General features: G+C 43.1%; 1 protein-coding gene across 5 annotated transcripts in view; it reads right to left on the reverse strand.

The window, feature by feature from the left end:
• ltbp1 (latent transforming growth factor beta binding protein 1) overlaps positions 1-18,045 on the reverse strand; it is a 90,642-nt gene that overhangs the window by 53,734 nt on the left and 18,863 nt on the right. For all 5 annotated transcript variants that reach the window (XM_018725028.2, XM_018725031.2, XM_018725029.2 and 2 more), the window contains exons 4-5: positions 10,479-10,609; positions 5,922-6,089 (exon numbers count right to left, since the gene is read on the reverse strand). In XM_018725028.2, coding sequence (XP_018580544.2) covers positions 5,922-6,089; positions 10,479-10,609 — 299 coding nt within the window. The remainder of the gene's footprint in view (positions 1-5,921; positions 6,090-10,478; positions 10,610-18,045) is intronic.

Raw genomic sequence — 18,045 nt, forward strand, 5'->3', positions numbered from 1 at the left:
TCAAATAGGCAGGTAGGTTACAAGTGCAGTGGTGATAACAGTCCACCAGCAGGATCCTCTGGGGACTTGAGCCTACATCCAATTCCTTAATCACAACACTTTGACTGCCTAAGCCAGAACAACCAAATGCAAACTGAAGATCGCAACAAAAAGACACATCCATTTCATTCATTCACACCTCAGTTGCACTGTTTTTCCATTTCCCGCTTCAAGCAAGGACATAATTACGACAGATACACTTGGTTTCATTTTCAAAATGCAATTACAATGGTTATTTTCTTTTTCTCCAGCTCTTTAACATCCCTTCTTTGAGTGCGTGCAACACAACATGTCCTATCTAAAGTCTTTTATGTAATGAAGACTATGGAGTGTGTTACAATGAGAGCTGGGCCTCCGATTGCTCATAGGTCATTATAACCATGCAGCATAATCTCACAGACACACATTTTCGGAATCGCTTGTCCCATACGGGGTCGCGGGGAACCGGAGCCTACCCGGAAACCCTAATCATTGATGTTAAAATTTTTTTTGCGTCATCGGGCAACACACAAAACACTGGAAGGGAGCTCTGTGTGAGAAATGGGTGGGGAGATGGGTTGTCTTCTCTTGACAGGAAAGTCCAAGTCCCATTCTTTCGCCAGCATTCACCTGACTTTCCTACAAACATAGCTGGCATCAGTACTTCCCCAAGGTGGATGAGAACTCTTCTATTTATTATGAAAAATTCTTACCTAAAATTCTCTAAATCTTCAACGGCAAAATTAAGACGTAAACTCAGCACACAATTTTAAATCTCAAAACCTAAGAAATGCCCATCTCTAGCTAATCCAAGGTTTTCTACTCATTTCTGTTTAACACTGACAGAAGCCATGTCCAAACAGGGTCTTTTATTACTCATCTTCTGGACGTAACGAAATTTCTTAAGTGTAACACATAGAAGAGGAGTTCAGCTTTAGAACTATAAACTGAACTACTCATCAAATTTATCTGGGAAATTTCACCAAGAATGTCATTAGAGAAACTATAGCAGCTGTGAAAAGCAGTACAGTGGGAAGTTCAAGTAGTACAAGTTTATTATCCTATATCTTTTCATGTGATTAACAAAGATTTTAAAAAGGGTCAGAGGTATCAGCAAACGCTCAGGTGCATGTTCTGAAATCTAGACGTATAGAAAATAAAATTCTTCTTTGAAACAAAGTATATCATATCTCAATCATCTCAGAGCTTTAATGTCATTGAACTGCTAGTTTGACAGCTTCTGGCAGAATATTCTGGTGAAATGCAAGACACACACTATTTGGGTTGAACACTCTGCATGTAATCTGTAGAACCCCATAATCTCCACTGCTAAAAAAAATACCACACAGAATACCTTAATCCACCCAATCGCTTCAGTGCAAGAGGCCAGTCTTATACTTTCCAGATGTTCTCCTGATCCAAAATATAAAGGTTTAATGGGGTAACTACTTCATATGTGCCGCAAAGGGACGAGAGTACGGAGAGAGCCGCAGCCTAAGGCCAGGCGCCTGGCAATTATCGCGCTGCGCCCCAGGGGCCAGTAGCCCCTACGCACCAGGCAGGACCCACACCACCACCTAATGACTATTCAAGATTCACATCTTCAACAAATGAGAAGCTCAGTTTCCTGGGGCTGATCTGGGCATTTTGGCCGGGGCCACAGCAATGGGACATAGTGATTGCGATTCAACATATGCTATGGGCATGGTCCCTGGCAACAGGACACCCTCTATCCAAACCACTGCACTGATCACACCCCTGCCCCGCTGCATCTAGCTGGGCTGAACGACTGTAAAGAGTCACTTCCTCTGCTGCCAGGTGAAAAAAGAGAAGAATCAAAAAAAAAAAAAAACTCAAAGTAATCTTTAAAAGAGAAAAAACTTGGAAGGAAAAAATGACAGAGTGGCGACTGTAAACTAATGAAATCTGACAGGAAGGAAATGACAGCTACCAGAGGAGCAGTCCAGTCCAGGCCCATCTCCAGCACCGTATAAGGTCTGCACTGCACACTTCATAAACTCTTCAGCACACTGCGCCACTGGAAACAACCGGACCCATGTCCTGAAAACCTTGTCACAGGGCCCACTTGTACCAAATCCTGAGGACCAAGGCCAGCAAAACTAGGGGCAAGCAGAGGGCTCTAGCAGAATCAGAGGCGCGACAGCTACTTTCAACATAAACCACTGACAGATGGGGTTCAGCAGGACCCGGAGTCACATTCCCGCAATGGAACTCGTGTCACACCCGACTGAACCTCTGACGGGATTTTCACTTGGCAGTTCTTGCATATCAGGCCTCCCACAGACCTGAAAAATAAAGCAAAAAGGTAAACTGACTGGAAAACCAATTCCCTTGTGCCCAAAGTGCAGTGAACAAGACACTAAAGAAGGAAAATGGGAAGACAGGTGCTGGAACAGGAGAATAGGTGTGATGGTCACCTTTGTGCACATTTTCTCATAGCCCTGGTCCTCTCACCACAGACAAGCACCAAATCCAACAGGCAAGGGAAAAGGAGGGAAAAAAAATCTGGAGAGCAATCAAAATTCCTTGACAGTTTCTCCCCAAAACCTTCAATTTTGAGTAATCCTGCTTAAAACGCAGTGGTACTGTCTGGACCAAAAGTGACACACAAGTGAGCTGGCAACGGAGCAGCACTTGAATAAGAAACCTTGGCACAATCTACCAAGCAACCCATTTAAGGCTGCTAACACCTGGGGAGGGCAGACCACACTGCCCTGACGCTGCAAAAGGGACATGGAAAACACTGCTGCACAAATACTACACTAATACAAACTACATTGTGTGTGGAAGCGAAAAACAAAAAGGGGTGTTAAGGAAACTGCTCTCGGTGTATTGACCGGGGTGGTACGGCAAACCAAAGCTGACACAAAGCACAAGGCGCAGAAGCCACCAACCCAGACATAGCACACCCAACAGGGGCTTCAGGAAGAGAGGGGGGCATCTCCGGCAGCAATGGAGAGCAGAGCAGGGGCCCAAACCGCCGGTGCTCCTGCCGGACCGCTGACTCTGCAGGATATCGGCTGGAGGAATTTCTGAAAAAACGGAGCTGCAGCTTGTAAATCAAGTGCATGTTGGAATTTGCCCCATTATTCTATTTTGTTACTGGAGTCCGAGATGAAAAATACCACAACTGGGCCTGCTTTCCAGCATCAAATTATTCGTATCATATTTTCTGCGTATAAATCGCACTTTAATTGCAAAAAATTGTGGTGAAAGATTAAACCTACCCACTAATCCTGCTTGCTTCCCCCTACCACATTTCCTATCCACCCATTTCCTCCTGGAATTAAAAGAAAAACACTTGACACGGTAAGACAGTGGAAGTAATTGTGCCTTCAACTGTTAAAAAAAAAAAAAAAAAAAAAAAAAAAGACACAAAAATTATTGATGCCTTTTAATTTACCAGTTGCATACTACTGGTAAGGATATCTTTCTCAAACTGCATTGTTAAGCAACTTGGTAACCTCAACGTCATAAGTCATCCCTTGAAGACAATAAACAAACACATAATTTACAGCTCCTCCCTGGATAGGAGGATAGGTCTCCAGGATAAGAGAGACAGTAAATAACGAGAGTCTCACATCACAAATCCAGTCCCCTGAACCCATGCACTATGCACTCCTGCTGTCAGCCTCCCAGTAGCGTTCTGGATTCACGCACCTTGCGTGTGTCTACAGGTATTCTGTGCTTTCTGCCTGCCAGTAACTTGCGTCTTTAGGCAATTAAAGGAGCAGTAGCACAATCCAGACAGATGAGAGGTACAATAGCCCCACTATATGCAAGAGGCAGGTGCAGCTGGACTCAAAAACAAAAAGGTTGAGACAAATTTGTAAAACAGAAGCAACCGATGGCAAGTCAGAAGTACTTTGGAAAAGGAACTCAGTCCTAAGAATTTCCAACTAAACTCAAACCACAACCACTTATAGAGCAATCTGCATGCAGCAAATCGATAAACTCACTATATCCCTACAAACGGTGGCATTTAAAATGATACAAAGAAATATTTACATTTAGTCATTTAGCAGTTGCTTCTTTCCAAAGTGACTTACAATGAACACAGTACAGTATTTAGCTGAGACCTTTTCATCCAAGGTGAACTGCAATGCCACACTGTAATCAGTCACTTGTCTATACACCAGAACAACACTCTCTCTCACTCAACCACACACACAAACTATAGGCAATTTAGAGCCTTGTGTTCACCTGAAACACATGTCTTCGGATGGCGTGAGAAAACCGGAGCACCCTGAGGAAACCCATGTGAACCTGGAAGCTCCCTCTTAAAACAGCGGTGTACAAGCAGGATTTGGAGACACCCCGAACAAAGTGACAAGACACACGTACCTCGCTTTGTGTTCTCTCTGAGAGGGAAATGTATAATTTCCCCTAAACCACGAGGTGAACTTAGGGCAAAACAGATTTAATTTATTTCACAAAAAAATGAAGGCTCATTCCAGATTAAAACAATTCTCACTCTAGGTAAGCCCACCAAAACCATTTAAACAGTACAGATGGCTACCTCGAATAGTAATTCTTACTTAAGAAGTTAACAAGGAGATACACTAAATCCAAGTATTACCGTTTTATTATGTTTACATTAAATCAGTGGGAAGTTTCAGATTTATACGAATGTATGGATTTTTTATGCATTATCCAAACTGCAACTGTTCTTCATACACTGAGCTCTTATAACTTCCTTGTTACTTGTTCCAACACATAATTTGTAAGCTACCCTGAGTAATGACAGGAGATAAATACATTTTTTTTAAAAATGACAATACTCAAAACACATTTCGCAACATTATCAGCCTGTGTGTATCAGTTAGGAGATGGATAGTTTTGTTGCTCAGTATTTTTTTTTCCCCCCATGACTGTAATCCTAAAAAAGGTTCATAAAGGACAAATTAAAATCCTTCCAAGGTGAGATGATAAAACAACAATTCCTTTTAGGGAAAAATACCTTTGGGAGAGAGAGGATTTACTGGGAATTACTGTCAACACAGCAGAAAGAAATGAATCATAACTCCCTTAGTAAACACTGCTTTGACATGTAACCACATAGCTCAAAAACAAATCGTGTCCATTCTGCAAATGTTAAGGTGAACAGTGGAGAAGCCTGGGTTAAATCAAGGGAAAGGCCTGAACATGTTTCCCAAGCACACCCCCAGCTCCGCCCCATCCCTCAGCAATCCCCCCATTAAGGCACACAGACACACACAAGCTGTACATGGGTGACAGCATGGACCATAGTACTTTGCTGGGGCGGAATGTGCCATGTTTTTCTCCGTCCGCAAAACTGTGTCAGCTCAAGAAGAAAAAGTACTCAGTGTCATATAAGGCTACCTGGAACAGGTTAGGGTCTGCATAACAACACACTCAGAGGAAGCCCATCAAAGAGATGTGCAAGCATTGCATTTGATTGGAAACTTAGGACCACCTTGCCTTTAAATGAAATAAAGCAAACAAGCCCTGCATAACATGCTATAAAATACATAGTAATATCAGTTCATAAAAAGTGCTGAAATAACACAAGGCAGTATCAGTAAAACAACTGAAATTTATACCTGTCTGGTGAACACGTGTTATTTTCTATGGCCACCTAAGGCTGAAATTAATGTGGAAGTTCAAAATAATAGGTGGCGTGAAACAGCAGGTTAGGCAGGAGAAACATCTGAAGTGAACATATAATGAATGAATTTTGTCCTGTATTACTGTCTTTCTTAAAATATCAAGAAACTTAAACAGGTAGACACAACGGTTAAATGTTACGCCAACAGTCTACTTCACATGATAAAACTATGAGCTACATCCTTAGGCAGAAATATGGACCCATGTCCCATGATGCTCTGGGTTCCTGGGAACAGCATGACGTCCGCACATACCCACTCGGAAGTTGGAGGCGGTGAGGGTATCGGTGGCGTGACCGTTCTCGCTGATGATCGTAGTGGTGTTGCCCATCTCACAGCTGTTCTGGCATTTACCCCCACTGCAGGTCATTTTGCAGATGCTGGGGGTGAAAACCACGCGGATGCGTCCCGTGTGGTTGCCTCCTGCCAACCAGAACGTGCAGGAGAGAAGGAAGACAGACGTTAGTTTAGTCTCCATCGGCACCGCCCCTTTCCAGAAAAACCTCAGGAGAAGAGTGAAAAAAGAAGGCTGTCTCTCCCTCCTCTTCACCAACACTCCTTTTCTGCCTCTCTTTCTCTCTCTTTTCACCTCCTCCCTCTCTCACTCTCTCTCTCCCCGCCTTCTTCTCCCTGTTCCTAAATCCTGTGGCGTCTCTGAAACAAGAGCAGGGAAATAGGGAGAGGAAAAAAATTCTCAGCAAACAAAACTCTGGGATGTGCTCCAGTTCCTCGTCGAAAAGTCAAGTTACTCGAAGTGCGTATTAGCTGCTCACAATGCACCGCTTTATTCTCAGACACACAAAGAGTGGGCAAAGCAGCTGAACTGGCCTCCCACCCCTCCCTGCCACCTGGCTGACGTGTGTCGTGGAGACCCCCCCCTTCGCCGCTCCACCCCTAGGCCTCACAAACTCCCCCACCACAGCCTGGCATCTCCACTCTCCTTGAGACAGTCTCTTCGATACACCCTGCCGAGATGAAGTCACTCATGTCCGCATAGCCTGAAGATCCCCACTGCCTCCTCCCTCACGCCTGCCCTCCCTCCTTTCAGCCCAGACCGAGCTGTCGCATGGGCTCCAGAGTGCCATTCTTCTAACATCTGCCCCAGGATGCCTGCAGCCCACACCACACCAGCGTGCTCCAACTCCTTCCCTTCCCTTGTCTGTTTTTGCCTCCGGTGACGCAAGCAGCTGCAGACAGCTTCTCTTCTCTCGCCCACACTCCCCTCCTCTCCCCCATCATAGTTCTCTTTCACTTTTTTCCTTCACTCTTTTTTTCCCCCTCTCACTTACTCGCTTTCCACAGTTTTTCAGAGCCTCTTGTACCCCACCATCCTGGCTGACCAACCCTATCCCAAGAGACACTTTCCCAAGTTGCAGGTTATGGCCGTCAGCTGTTTGGACCAGATGGCAGAGAAAGAGCAAGAATCTCTGCCAACCGCTCATTAAACCAGGAGTATGCAAGACTCAGAATGGGGTTTCTTGAGGAGACCAAACCAGCTGTGGCAAACAACAAACAGTGAAACAGTTAAACTGGCAAGAATTTAAACAATATCAAGGAAAGAATTATTAAAGATCAAACAGTTTCGCTTCTAAGTAATTACTGAAAAGATGTGACTTTTTAAAGAAATAAATTAAGGAAGCTGGGTTACACTGCCTTCAGATACATTTTGAACAAAATCTCAAAAATACAAAAGTACTGGATCACAAAGTACTTTCAACAATAGTACAGTGAAAAAAAAAGCCAGAAAAGTAAAGACCTATATCGGTAATGAGTGTTGAGTACTCTATCAGGATCTTAAGCGGCTGTACAGCGCACGATGCCTCCTTGCTTTGGTTCATCCATCCATATAGAAGAAGATATGACAGCGTAACTGCATCTTTGAGGGGTTTCCAAAATTTCCGGCAGACTTTTTCACCGTTGCACTCGGATGCCTGACAAATTAAGATCCTCCTGGGAGCTGGACCCTAACTGACACTTTCTTTCATTTAAAAAAAAGAAGTGTATGGGTTTCCCCAAACCAAATTTACATTTATCCATTCAGTAGACACTTTTCTCCAAAGCGATGTACATCTCAGAGAAAAACACAATGAGTGCTTTACATCAGCAGAAGAAATTAAACGTAGTTTAAACAAAATCACATTTCATGGACAGGCATCCTGTCCAGGGTATATCCTCACTTGCCTCGTACCCTGTGTTTCTATGATAGGCTCCAGACCACCACCCCCCGACTTGGACAAGTGGTTAATGAAAGTGAGTGGGTGAGTGAGTAAAACAAAGACAGCTGTGATCCCTCTTGGGGGAAAAAACTGGCCCACACCTCTAAGCATCATAAAGGGCTCAAGCTATGCTCAGCTACAGGTCTCCAGAGAATATTCAGACCCAATTTATGAAAATCCTGTCAGTCGGTCAGAAATCCTGTCACCAAACTCTTGAAATGTGCCACATTCTTTACCCATAGTTCTTTGAGGTAACAGTAGAACTTTTCATATATTGCTTCATGAATAGCCACCTTCAGAACAGTCCTTTTCAGCATCACCTCTCGTTTCTACTTACCTTGCTACTGGGTTGGCTTCCTTATGTCAAGCCATCCATTGATCTTCACCCAAACTCACTTATGACTACTCTGTTCTCCAGATCATCCATCACAGCTCGCACTGTTCACACTGGGAACTATGGGCAGTTGTAACTTATGCCGGGATCTAAACACAGGAGTTTCAGAAAACAACCCACAAGACACCTCAAACTCTAGTGTCAGCAACAAAGCTGGAGGTAACAAGCACCTCCATGAGAGGGAGCAGGTACTGCTGAGGGAGGCGACTTCCCAGATAGCACCAAACAGGCTCCAGGTGCGCTGACTGGAGCTACACCGATACTACTCCAGATTCAGTTTGGACAAAGGTTGCTGTAATGATGTTGTCAGGGCCTATACAAGTTCCCAGGGCTCTATCACAAAACCACCAAAGAAGGCAAAGTAAAGGCCCTGCAGCTGGAGCTCCTTTTCCCCCAGGGACATCCCCACTGCATCTGTGATGCAGAGTGTCCAATCTTGGAGACAGTCTGTGGGCAATGTTGTGTCTACAGAAACGTCCATTTATAGAAAGGCTAGAATAAACCAATCTTGTTGTGTGCATTTTTAACCAGCACGACAGGCTATCTGGAAACACATGGGCTAAAATGTCACATATAATAACAAATAAGTATGTGAATGAATGATATCATCTTATTATCATCATCTGCACACTTGTGAAGTCAGCCTAACTGACTGAGTCAACTGACTTTACAGAACATACGTAACAGTTCTTAACACTTGTTCCTCTTGGGATACATACATTTATGAGCAATTAATACTGCACAACCCTGTGGGACAAATGATGAGATAAGTATTTAATCTGACAACATTCACTAAGATCCTGGCTTTATTTTTCCTTTCTAGAGCAAGCAGGAAGATTTTTCACAATAGCAATGCTTTTGAGGGAGGCTCACATTTAAACACAGCTTTGTCTACTCCCATAACTATGTCCGTAACCACTGTGGTTGACCTTCTCTATTCAAACATTTCTGTAGCACCATTGTTCTGCAATTGAAGAGTGCTCTGGCTCAATGACACAGTTTACCACATGCACTATCATTTCATTTTATCTCGCGCCATGCCTTTATCTGAAATTGCCCAGTGAAAATGAGGCTAATAATTCTTTTTGGACAGCGGAGTGCAGCAGGCACTATTTAAGTCTTTACTCCATTACTGTCAGGGCTGTCATTATAAAATACAGTTGCTGACCTCAATTGCGACATACTGAACTTCTGCAAGGGGCTTCTCTCTCAGAGGAAGACCCTGCTTGTGTTCTCAAACGAGGCCCTAAGAGCAAAAAATGATTCTCTCGCCCGCCATGTTTCTTCCACTCTACAATGACAGAAAGGTTTGTATCTTCATGCCACAAGCGAGTGATGTGCCGACACTTGTGAGAACTGGGGAGTGCCACTGAAGGGTCTTAAGTCCAGTTGTGAACAAAGGAAGGAGGGCCTCAGCTGAGACAAATGTCCACACCGGAAATCCTTCCCTGCTTTGATATTCTGTCTCCCTGCAATCTCCCTCTCACTCAGTACCGCTCAGGCACGCACACTCTTGGCCAAACAACTACTCTCCTCTGAAACAACAGTGATCCACAGCGTAAATACCACATCAGACACCAAGGTAAACCCCAGCGTCACCCTGGCAAATGTCAAACAGGGCCCCGGGGGAGCATAAGGCTGAGGTTGTGAGCTCATCAGTTTTTTGCAACAGGTAAGCAGGACACTGTAGGATACTGGGGATCTTAATGAAAGAAATTCAAGAAAGAGATAAGCAAGGCTGCCCACTTTAACACTAACTAATCATGAAGCAGAGCTTTAAAGTGAGACAACAGAATGCATTGCAAAATGCATCGGTGCACCAGACAGAAACAATAATGGGTCTTGGTTTCAGATGAAGTCTGCCAGTAGGCATAATTGGAGCAGAACTTTCTGAACACGGCTCTGAACAGGCCAGCCTTGACCCAGGGGGACACCGACACTTTAATGAAAAACTAAATTCAAACATGTTAACAGTTCACTGATTTCTAAGGGCTCTGTCAGCAGCCGGGTGATCTGTTGAGACAGATCTCACTCTGACCAATTAGTGATTACCAAACATAAAACTGAAGCAGATGTCCAAAAGAAACAGACCACAAAATTAAACCATTAACCATAAATACAGCCATGTACAAAGCAACTCTCTAGGATCATCATCTGAACTCCCACAGCACACTGTGAGCCATGAGAAGGATGGGTACTGACCATTGACATTGCTGTGGCCCCCAGTCAAGGGGATAGCACGGTCCCCTGATTGGACGGGTGGGTGGTAGTACTTGGGCTTGATGACAAAGTGCTGGGTCTGATGGAAGGTCCTGGAGAGAGGTGGTTGGACTCTGTTGGGAAGGAAGGAGAAAATCTGACACTTCACACCTCTGCGGCATATAACAACAAGAGTTTGATTTTACTGTTAACTCAACTTACATTTATAAGTAACTCACATACAGACTGGAAAAAGAAAAAAGTCAAAAAAGGACTGAGGAACTGAGATTTGAGAAACACTCATGAAAGGTGTTAAAATACTAAAACATAATCCTTCGGTAAATCCAACACGTATTATTTCTATTTATGCTCTAATAAAACTGAATCATAAATGAAATATATGGTATAAAAAAATTTTTTCTTCCTAGAAACAAAATACTGAGCAGTCATTGTGTGAGGCTCAGTGGTAAGAGAGCCAATTTTCAGTTTTCATAGTAGCAGGTCATCACATGATTCATGTGGAGGGAATTATGGTACATTCCCCTCAGCTGGGCAACAGATCAACAGGACCCAGGAGCAGGGTCCCCATATCATGTAATGCCGCAGGCCTGTGGAGAGGTTCTTCACACTTGGAGAGCCCTACTGGTCATGCCTGGCCCTTGCCTGCTGATGAATATGTTACATATTAAACCGATGGCTCAACGTAGAGGATTCAGAGAAAGAATCTAGAAGCAACTAATTTCAACATTTAATTATGATCAGAACCATATCCAAAGATAAAAAGATTACAGAAATGTTCCAAAGCAGGATGGAGGTGGGGATAGTTTGTTCAAGCACTCTACGTGGTCAAAGTCAAAACAACCCCACCTCCACAATGTAACAGGCTTAAAGGTGGCATGTGACAATATACAGCTATTGAATTTTGAGCTATTTCTATTTTACAAATACAGTGCTTCAAAAGGCAAAGAAATAAAATATGCTTTCAGTTAAAAAAAAAAAAAAAAAAAAAAAAAAAAAGGCTTAGTCTTGGAGGGTTTGAATGCCTTTCCATAAAACACATATTTATAAACAATATCAACACCGGGGAGGGGGGGAATCAGTTTGATATCCTTTACAATTTACAGAAGAATGTAAACAATTTGACACACTTCTATAGGACCTGTAACTTATGTTCCCCCAACAAAAAAAATAACACTTCAGAATATCTAAATCTATAGCAGCAATGGACAGTAACTTAACTCAGACAGGTACGACTAATGCTACTTAAAGTTATGTTCCAGTGTGTATAATATACACACACACACACACACACACACACACACACACACGCATGGTGATAGAGAACCCCCTCCCCCACCGCTTCAGAGTGCCCAAACCCTCCACACTTTCCCAGGAAAACAGGCCATTAAGAGAGCCCCCTTCAGCCCTCCCTCCCTCCAGCAAACTGCACCAGCTGTGCGCCTGACCTTCACTGCCACCACCAAGTCCCTTTCCTTTGACTGCATCTCCACAAGTCCTGCTCAGACTCGCCGCTCTAATTAGCCCCCAAGTCCACAACGATAAGCAGGATGTAATTCATCTTCTGGGCTTTTTCACAGCACAGTGGGTTTGCTAACGACCCCCCATGCCACCCACGTCAATTTGAGTCCACCCACCCTCACAAGGTACCTCTTTAGCTTGCTGCTCTCCATCCTAGAAAAACATCAAGAAACCGATTGAACATTCCCCATCATTTTTTAACCTTGCAAGAAAAAAACAAAGCACTACATGGCATAGCAGTGAACTGAATCAAAACTACTCAAGCGTCACCATTTCAGCTGGGCCACTGATTTAGCTCCACCTCAAGCCCCTATGTGGGTGGTTTTGTCTCAACTCCTGAAGTCAAGCAGTTCTTTCAGGAGGTTTATCTCATCCCCTGTATTTCACTAGCCCTTTGGGTGAGTTCTCTCATCTCCTATAATGTATCCATCTTTTCGAGAAACATTTAGGTTATCCTTAGAGTCCAGCAGTCCATTTTTTGGGGTGGTGGTGGATCAGTCTGGCTTATCTCCTGGATTCAACTGATTCTTTGGAGGAGGCGGTTACCTCATCTCTGTGGTCCTTTTTCAAGACAAGCAGTCTTTTGAAATGGTGTCTGGATCACCTATAGTCAAGTGGTCCTTTTTTGGCAAGGAAATGGGCAATTTGGCAGATATTCTGCAGATAAGGGGCTCTCTTTGAGTGGTGTGGGGGTCCGAAATATTCTTTGCAGTCCAAGAGTCCTTCTGAAGTGCCCCTGAATCCCACAAACAAGTGAAAAAGGAAAGAAGATTTTACAGAAGACACATCCATCAGTCTATCATCGGATCAGGTTAGGTGACAAAGACTTTGTTCAGCCAGTAAACCAGAGTGCCATACCCATACTTCACTGTGTGCCTTTTACCCAACTGCATACAATGGTGTTCTATTCCCTGTAACTGTATTTCCTCCATGGCTACATGATGGCAAACATGTTCATAAGAGGACACATGGTTGTTTTGTTTAAATTATATACAAAAAATACTGCACTTTTGTTTCTGAATATGCATGTTTCCCAGTTACTTGATGAACTGAAGCTCTGCTTCTGCTGGCATTAGTCTGGAGGCAACCGAAAAAGATGACGTTGACAGAAGGCTTCATACTATTACAACCACTGCTGTTAGCTGAACAGTAGAGAGGTTTGGTACAGAAGAAAAAGCAGCCAAGAAGGGACACCAAAAAAAACCAGACATGGGGGCCCCAGGCTGTAAGGCAGGAACTGAGGAAATTATGGCATCAGTTTAAGGTAGCACACAATGAAGAAAGAGTGGTGGCACTGGCGGAGTTCAGGTGCATTGAATGGCAGCGACATGCCTTTACGGAGGACAGAGTGGTATAGGAGAAGTAGAAAAGAGTAGGCCAGAAAGCAGGAAACTTGTAGCAAATCCCATTGGGTCCAGTAAACAGCTGTTTGGCAGAAGGACAAATGGCGACTGCTCTGTTTCAAGTAGGAGATTAAAAACTAACTCTAATCAGTTACAGTTACAGTGTTTCTACCAAAGACCAGGAGCTGAAGCAGTGTAGGGCCTTAATAGAACTGTTGAATCAGACTCACTTCTTCCATGATCTCTTAAGTGCATGTTAATGTATAAATGTTTATCCTCAATAACTTTGTGATCATAACTGTTGAATAACAGATACACTTTAATGCAGCTACTCATGTGATGTAAATGTTACAATTTTGTGATTAGAACTTGTTGAGTAATCGATAAACCTTTAGGTGGCCACGCCTGTGATGTACATTGGTTCATATGGTGGAATGTAACAAATTATCTGTGCTTTGAATCACGTCTGCATCCAACCCTTTCTGCTGATGTAATGCACTCACTGTATTTTTCTGTGAGATGTATGCTGCTTTAAAGAAAAGCATCTGCTAAATGAATAAATGTAAATTTATTCATATATATTTACATTTATAAATTAGTCCAGTTCCAGGAAGAGAGAGACCTAAAATGAACAAAATCATTGGTGACAACAACCATTGTCAACAACCCCTTGTCCCGAGCAGGGTTGCGGCAACACAGGGACATGCCCTGGACGGGACGCCAGTCTGTCACAAGGCACCCCAAAATCAATTCAATTTATATCCACCAGAGGTGAAAATAGTACTCCTGTAGACAACATTAGGATGAATTTGATCTCCCTGCTCTGGAAAACGGACAATCGTGATTTCTCACTGCCTGAAATGACAACAACAAGATGGACATACAACCCCATTTCCAAAAATGTTGGGACAGTATGGAAAATGCTAATGGAGTTATTTATACATGTGCTTTGAGTTGTATTCAAACAAAAACAATATAAAGACGAGGTATTTCATGTTTTACCTAATCAGATGCATTGTTTTTTGAAGATATACGATTAATCTGAAATTTATGCCTGCAACATGTTCCAATAACTTGGGAGAGTCAAGTGTTTACCACTGTGTAACAAAACCATGTCTTTTAATAACACCTATTAAGCGTTTGGGCACTGAAGACAGTGGAATTTTCCCCCATTCATTCAATGTGCAGGTTTTCAGCTGTGCAGTTGTACAGGGCCTTCGTTGCAGTATTTTGTGCTTCATAATGCGCCACACATTCATAATAGGACACAGGTTAGGACTGCAGGCAGGCCAGACTAGTACCCGCAATCTCTGCTTACGCAGCCATGCATTTATAATCTCTGCAGAATGTAGTTTGGTGTCATCCCTGGAAGAGGGGGCATCTGGGTGGCAGCAGATGTTGCTCCAAAATTTGCATGTATCTATCCGCACTGATAATGCCCTCACAGAAGTGAAAGTTACCCATGCCAGGGGCACTGATACACCCCATAACATGACAAAAACTGGCTTTTGGACCCGATGCCATTAACAGCTTGGATGGTCCTTCTCCTCTTTGATCCGGAGAACACGACGGCTGTTTTTTTCAAAAACTATTTGAAATGTTGACTCGTCGGACCACAAAACAGGATTCCACTGTGCTACCGCCCATCTCAGATGAGACCAAGCCGACAGAAGTTGGTGATGCTTCTCAACAGTGTCGATGTATGGCTTCTGCTTTGCATAGTAAAGCCTTAACTTGCATCTGTGGATGCAGCGGCAAACGGTGGTGACTGACAAAGGTTTACCAAGGAACTCCCGTGTCACGATATCCATTACAGACCCATGACAGTTTTTCAGACAGTGGCATCTGAGAGATTGGAAATCATGTACATTCAGAAGTGGTTCTTGGCCTTGCCCTTTACGCACTGAAATTTGACCGGATTCCTTGAATCTTTTCATTATATTGTGCACTGTAGAGGGTGAAATGCCCAAAATCCTACCGGTTTGTCTTTGAGGAAAGTTGTTCTCAAAGTGCTGGATTATTTGCTGAAATATCTGTTGGCAAGTTGGCAAGCCTCAACCCATCCTTGCTCTTGAAGGACTAGGCCTTTTTTGGAGGCTCCTTATATACTGTATCACGATTACCACATCTGTTTAACATCACCTGTTTCACATCACCATGTTATTTTAACTGGTCACATCGTTATTAGTTCTAGACTACCCTGTCTCAACTTTTTTGGAACATGTTGCAGGCATCAATGTCAGAATAAACGTATCTTCAAAAAACAATGCAGCTGATTCAGTAAAACCTTAAATACCTTGTCTTTATACTGTCTGTGTTTGAATATAAGCCAAAGTAAATTTACAAAGTGATTTCTAAGTCCTTTTTCTTTTTATTGGCATTTTCCATATTGTTCCAATTTTTTAGGAATTGGGGTTGTACAATCGAAGCATTCTGAGGTTGAGGCAGAGTGTCTTGTACATACTAAAAAAAGTATTATTGAAAGGGAGAGGTTAAAAAGATCAATGAAAATGTTTGGTTTCATGTTAAGAAAACTGAAATTTTATGAAGAGATTGCCAATCCCCTGTACAGCTGAAGTGAGAGGAAAACAACTGAGAAAACACTAAAAGTATGAAAAAAACATCAAGAAGAGTTTGGGAAGTACTGAACAAACTGGATATATGGAATAGGCAGTTTCCCATTTCTGCCTTCACACCCTCTGAGTGGCTAGCTACCCAACAGAAGATGTCACTAGAAAGAGGTTGTAAATGACAATGTGACACTAGACAAGAATGCCAATGTGACACTAAAATAGACACTCTCTTTTTGATCCATCTGTAGGAAAATCACAGTTAAGAGACAGGAGGAGGACAGGTAACTGTCAGAAGGTCCAGATGCTGGGGAATGTTTTTTGCAACATTGCAACAATGGATCCAATAGGCAGATGTGGGGCATGGGGTGTTTTATTCATTATTAAGGTAAAGCGCTAATGCTCTAAAAGTCTCTCCAAACACACAGATTAAATGAGACCAGTAGAAATGGCGACAGTAGACTTGTATAGGTTGCCAGCTGAGTTCTGGACAAGGGAGACCAGCTGGTCAAGCAGTCCAACAACTCTTTTTTTTTCCCCTTCTTTACCTGCTGGCCTTTTCACAAGGTCAGCTACTGGGTGTCTGTAAGACAACAGATACAAACTCTTCAACCCAAGGAGTTTTCTGCTAATACAACACCAGAAGGGTTGATGGAACTATATCTATCTTTTGCAACTTTGTCCAAAATTTAATTTGTTGTGTTGACTGTATACTTTCTCAAAAGTTGAAACAATTTTTTTTTTTTTTTTTTAAAACAAATACATATTAGTTCACTATTAAGGTCACATTACATTAAGGTGTCATTTTAAGTTATGCGTGTGCTAAGCATGCTGTTGAGAAGATTAGCTTCTTTTCCAAAAAGAGCCTGTGTGGAATATACTGGAGTGAGGAAGGCGAAGAATCACAGATTATCAGCCTCTGTTTCAGCGGGCTGGCTATCTGTCTAGTTTATCTGACCATCAGAAGCTATTTTGTATTTTCTACAGTATTCCTAGCAATTCAACAATGTCTTGATGGAATTGTCTCCCACATTAGTCTGGTATCAAAAAGAGCACTCACTGGTAAGAGACCATTTGAAGGACCGTTACACAAGGCTGTTTCTGGTAAACCAGCAAAGTAAACAGGTGGCCACTCATCCTTTTATATATGGACATGGCAACACAGTGGTAACGGCCCCAGAGCAGAGATGCACCGGTCAAGAGTGATACGGAGCAAATGACTGCCATAGAGCAACTGACTTCACAGCAAGTTCACTACGCCAACTGCAGAAACGTGATATCGGTACCCGGGTATCCACACAGACGGGACTGAGTGTAAGCTAATCTTCCTCAGTGTACATTGCCCTTGAGGGCCAACAGGCTGCGGTGTGTTTTCCCCCACACCGGCGCCTCAGTGTGCCAGTGGCCCCAGACAGTGCCGCTCCCCACCCCGACTCTCTTCCCCTAAACAACCACACTACTAAAAGAGAAAGGAGTGCCAAAGATTTTGCAACACATTCTCCTGAGTCGGTGCAGGGGAGAATGTGGCATTGTACTTAACCTCTGGAGATGACATTATGGAACTCTCATTGACTTGCTCTCAAATAGCTCATGAGTAACACATCAAACATGTCTGTTACCATTCAGAGAAAATTTTTCTTGACTGGACTTCATGGACAAACTTGTAATCAGGGAAGATTGGGACTAGAACGCTAAATCCTGTCAAGTATTGAACAAAGGTAACACGAAAAGGTTTAAAACATTCCCCAGTGGGTCCAAAGTGTGGTGACTGCTTAAATTACATAGAAAAGATTGATGTATCAATCTATGCAGCCCAACCTCAGTAATCCTAAAGACTTACTGCATTCATGTCCCAGTTTGTTACTAAGACTCTATGGACAGAAACCATCAGAGCAATGAAAGAAAAGTGAAACATTTACATTATTCATTTAGCAGCCGCCTCTCCAAAGCAGTGTAACTCCACAGGCTCCATTTTTTTTTTACTGGGCCCTGCCACAGACTGTGTTATGCCGTGAGGCCCCTCGTGGCCTGTACTGACCGCATAGAGGCCTGCAGTTGGCAGACTCACCGCACTGGACGGCCAAATGTATCTGCATGCGAGACATTACCCCACGCCGA

Source organism: Scleropages formosus, chromosome 8 (assembly GCF_900964775.1).
Source record: "Scleropages formosus chromosome 8, fSclFor1.1, whole genome shotgun sequence".
In the NCBI taxonomy this organism is placed as follows: domain Eukaryota; kingdom Metazoa; phylum Chordata; class Actinopteri; order Osteoglossiformes; family Osteoglossidae; genus Scleropages; species Scleropages formosus.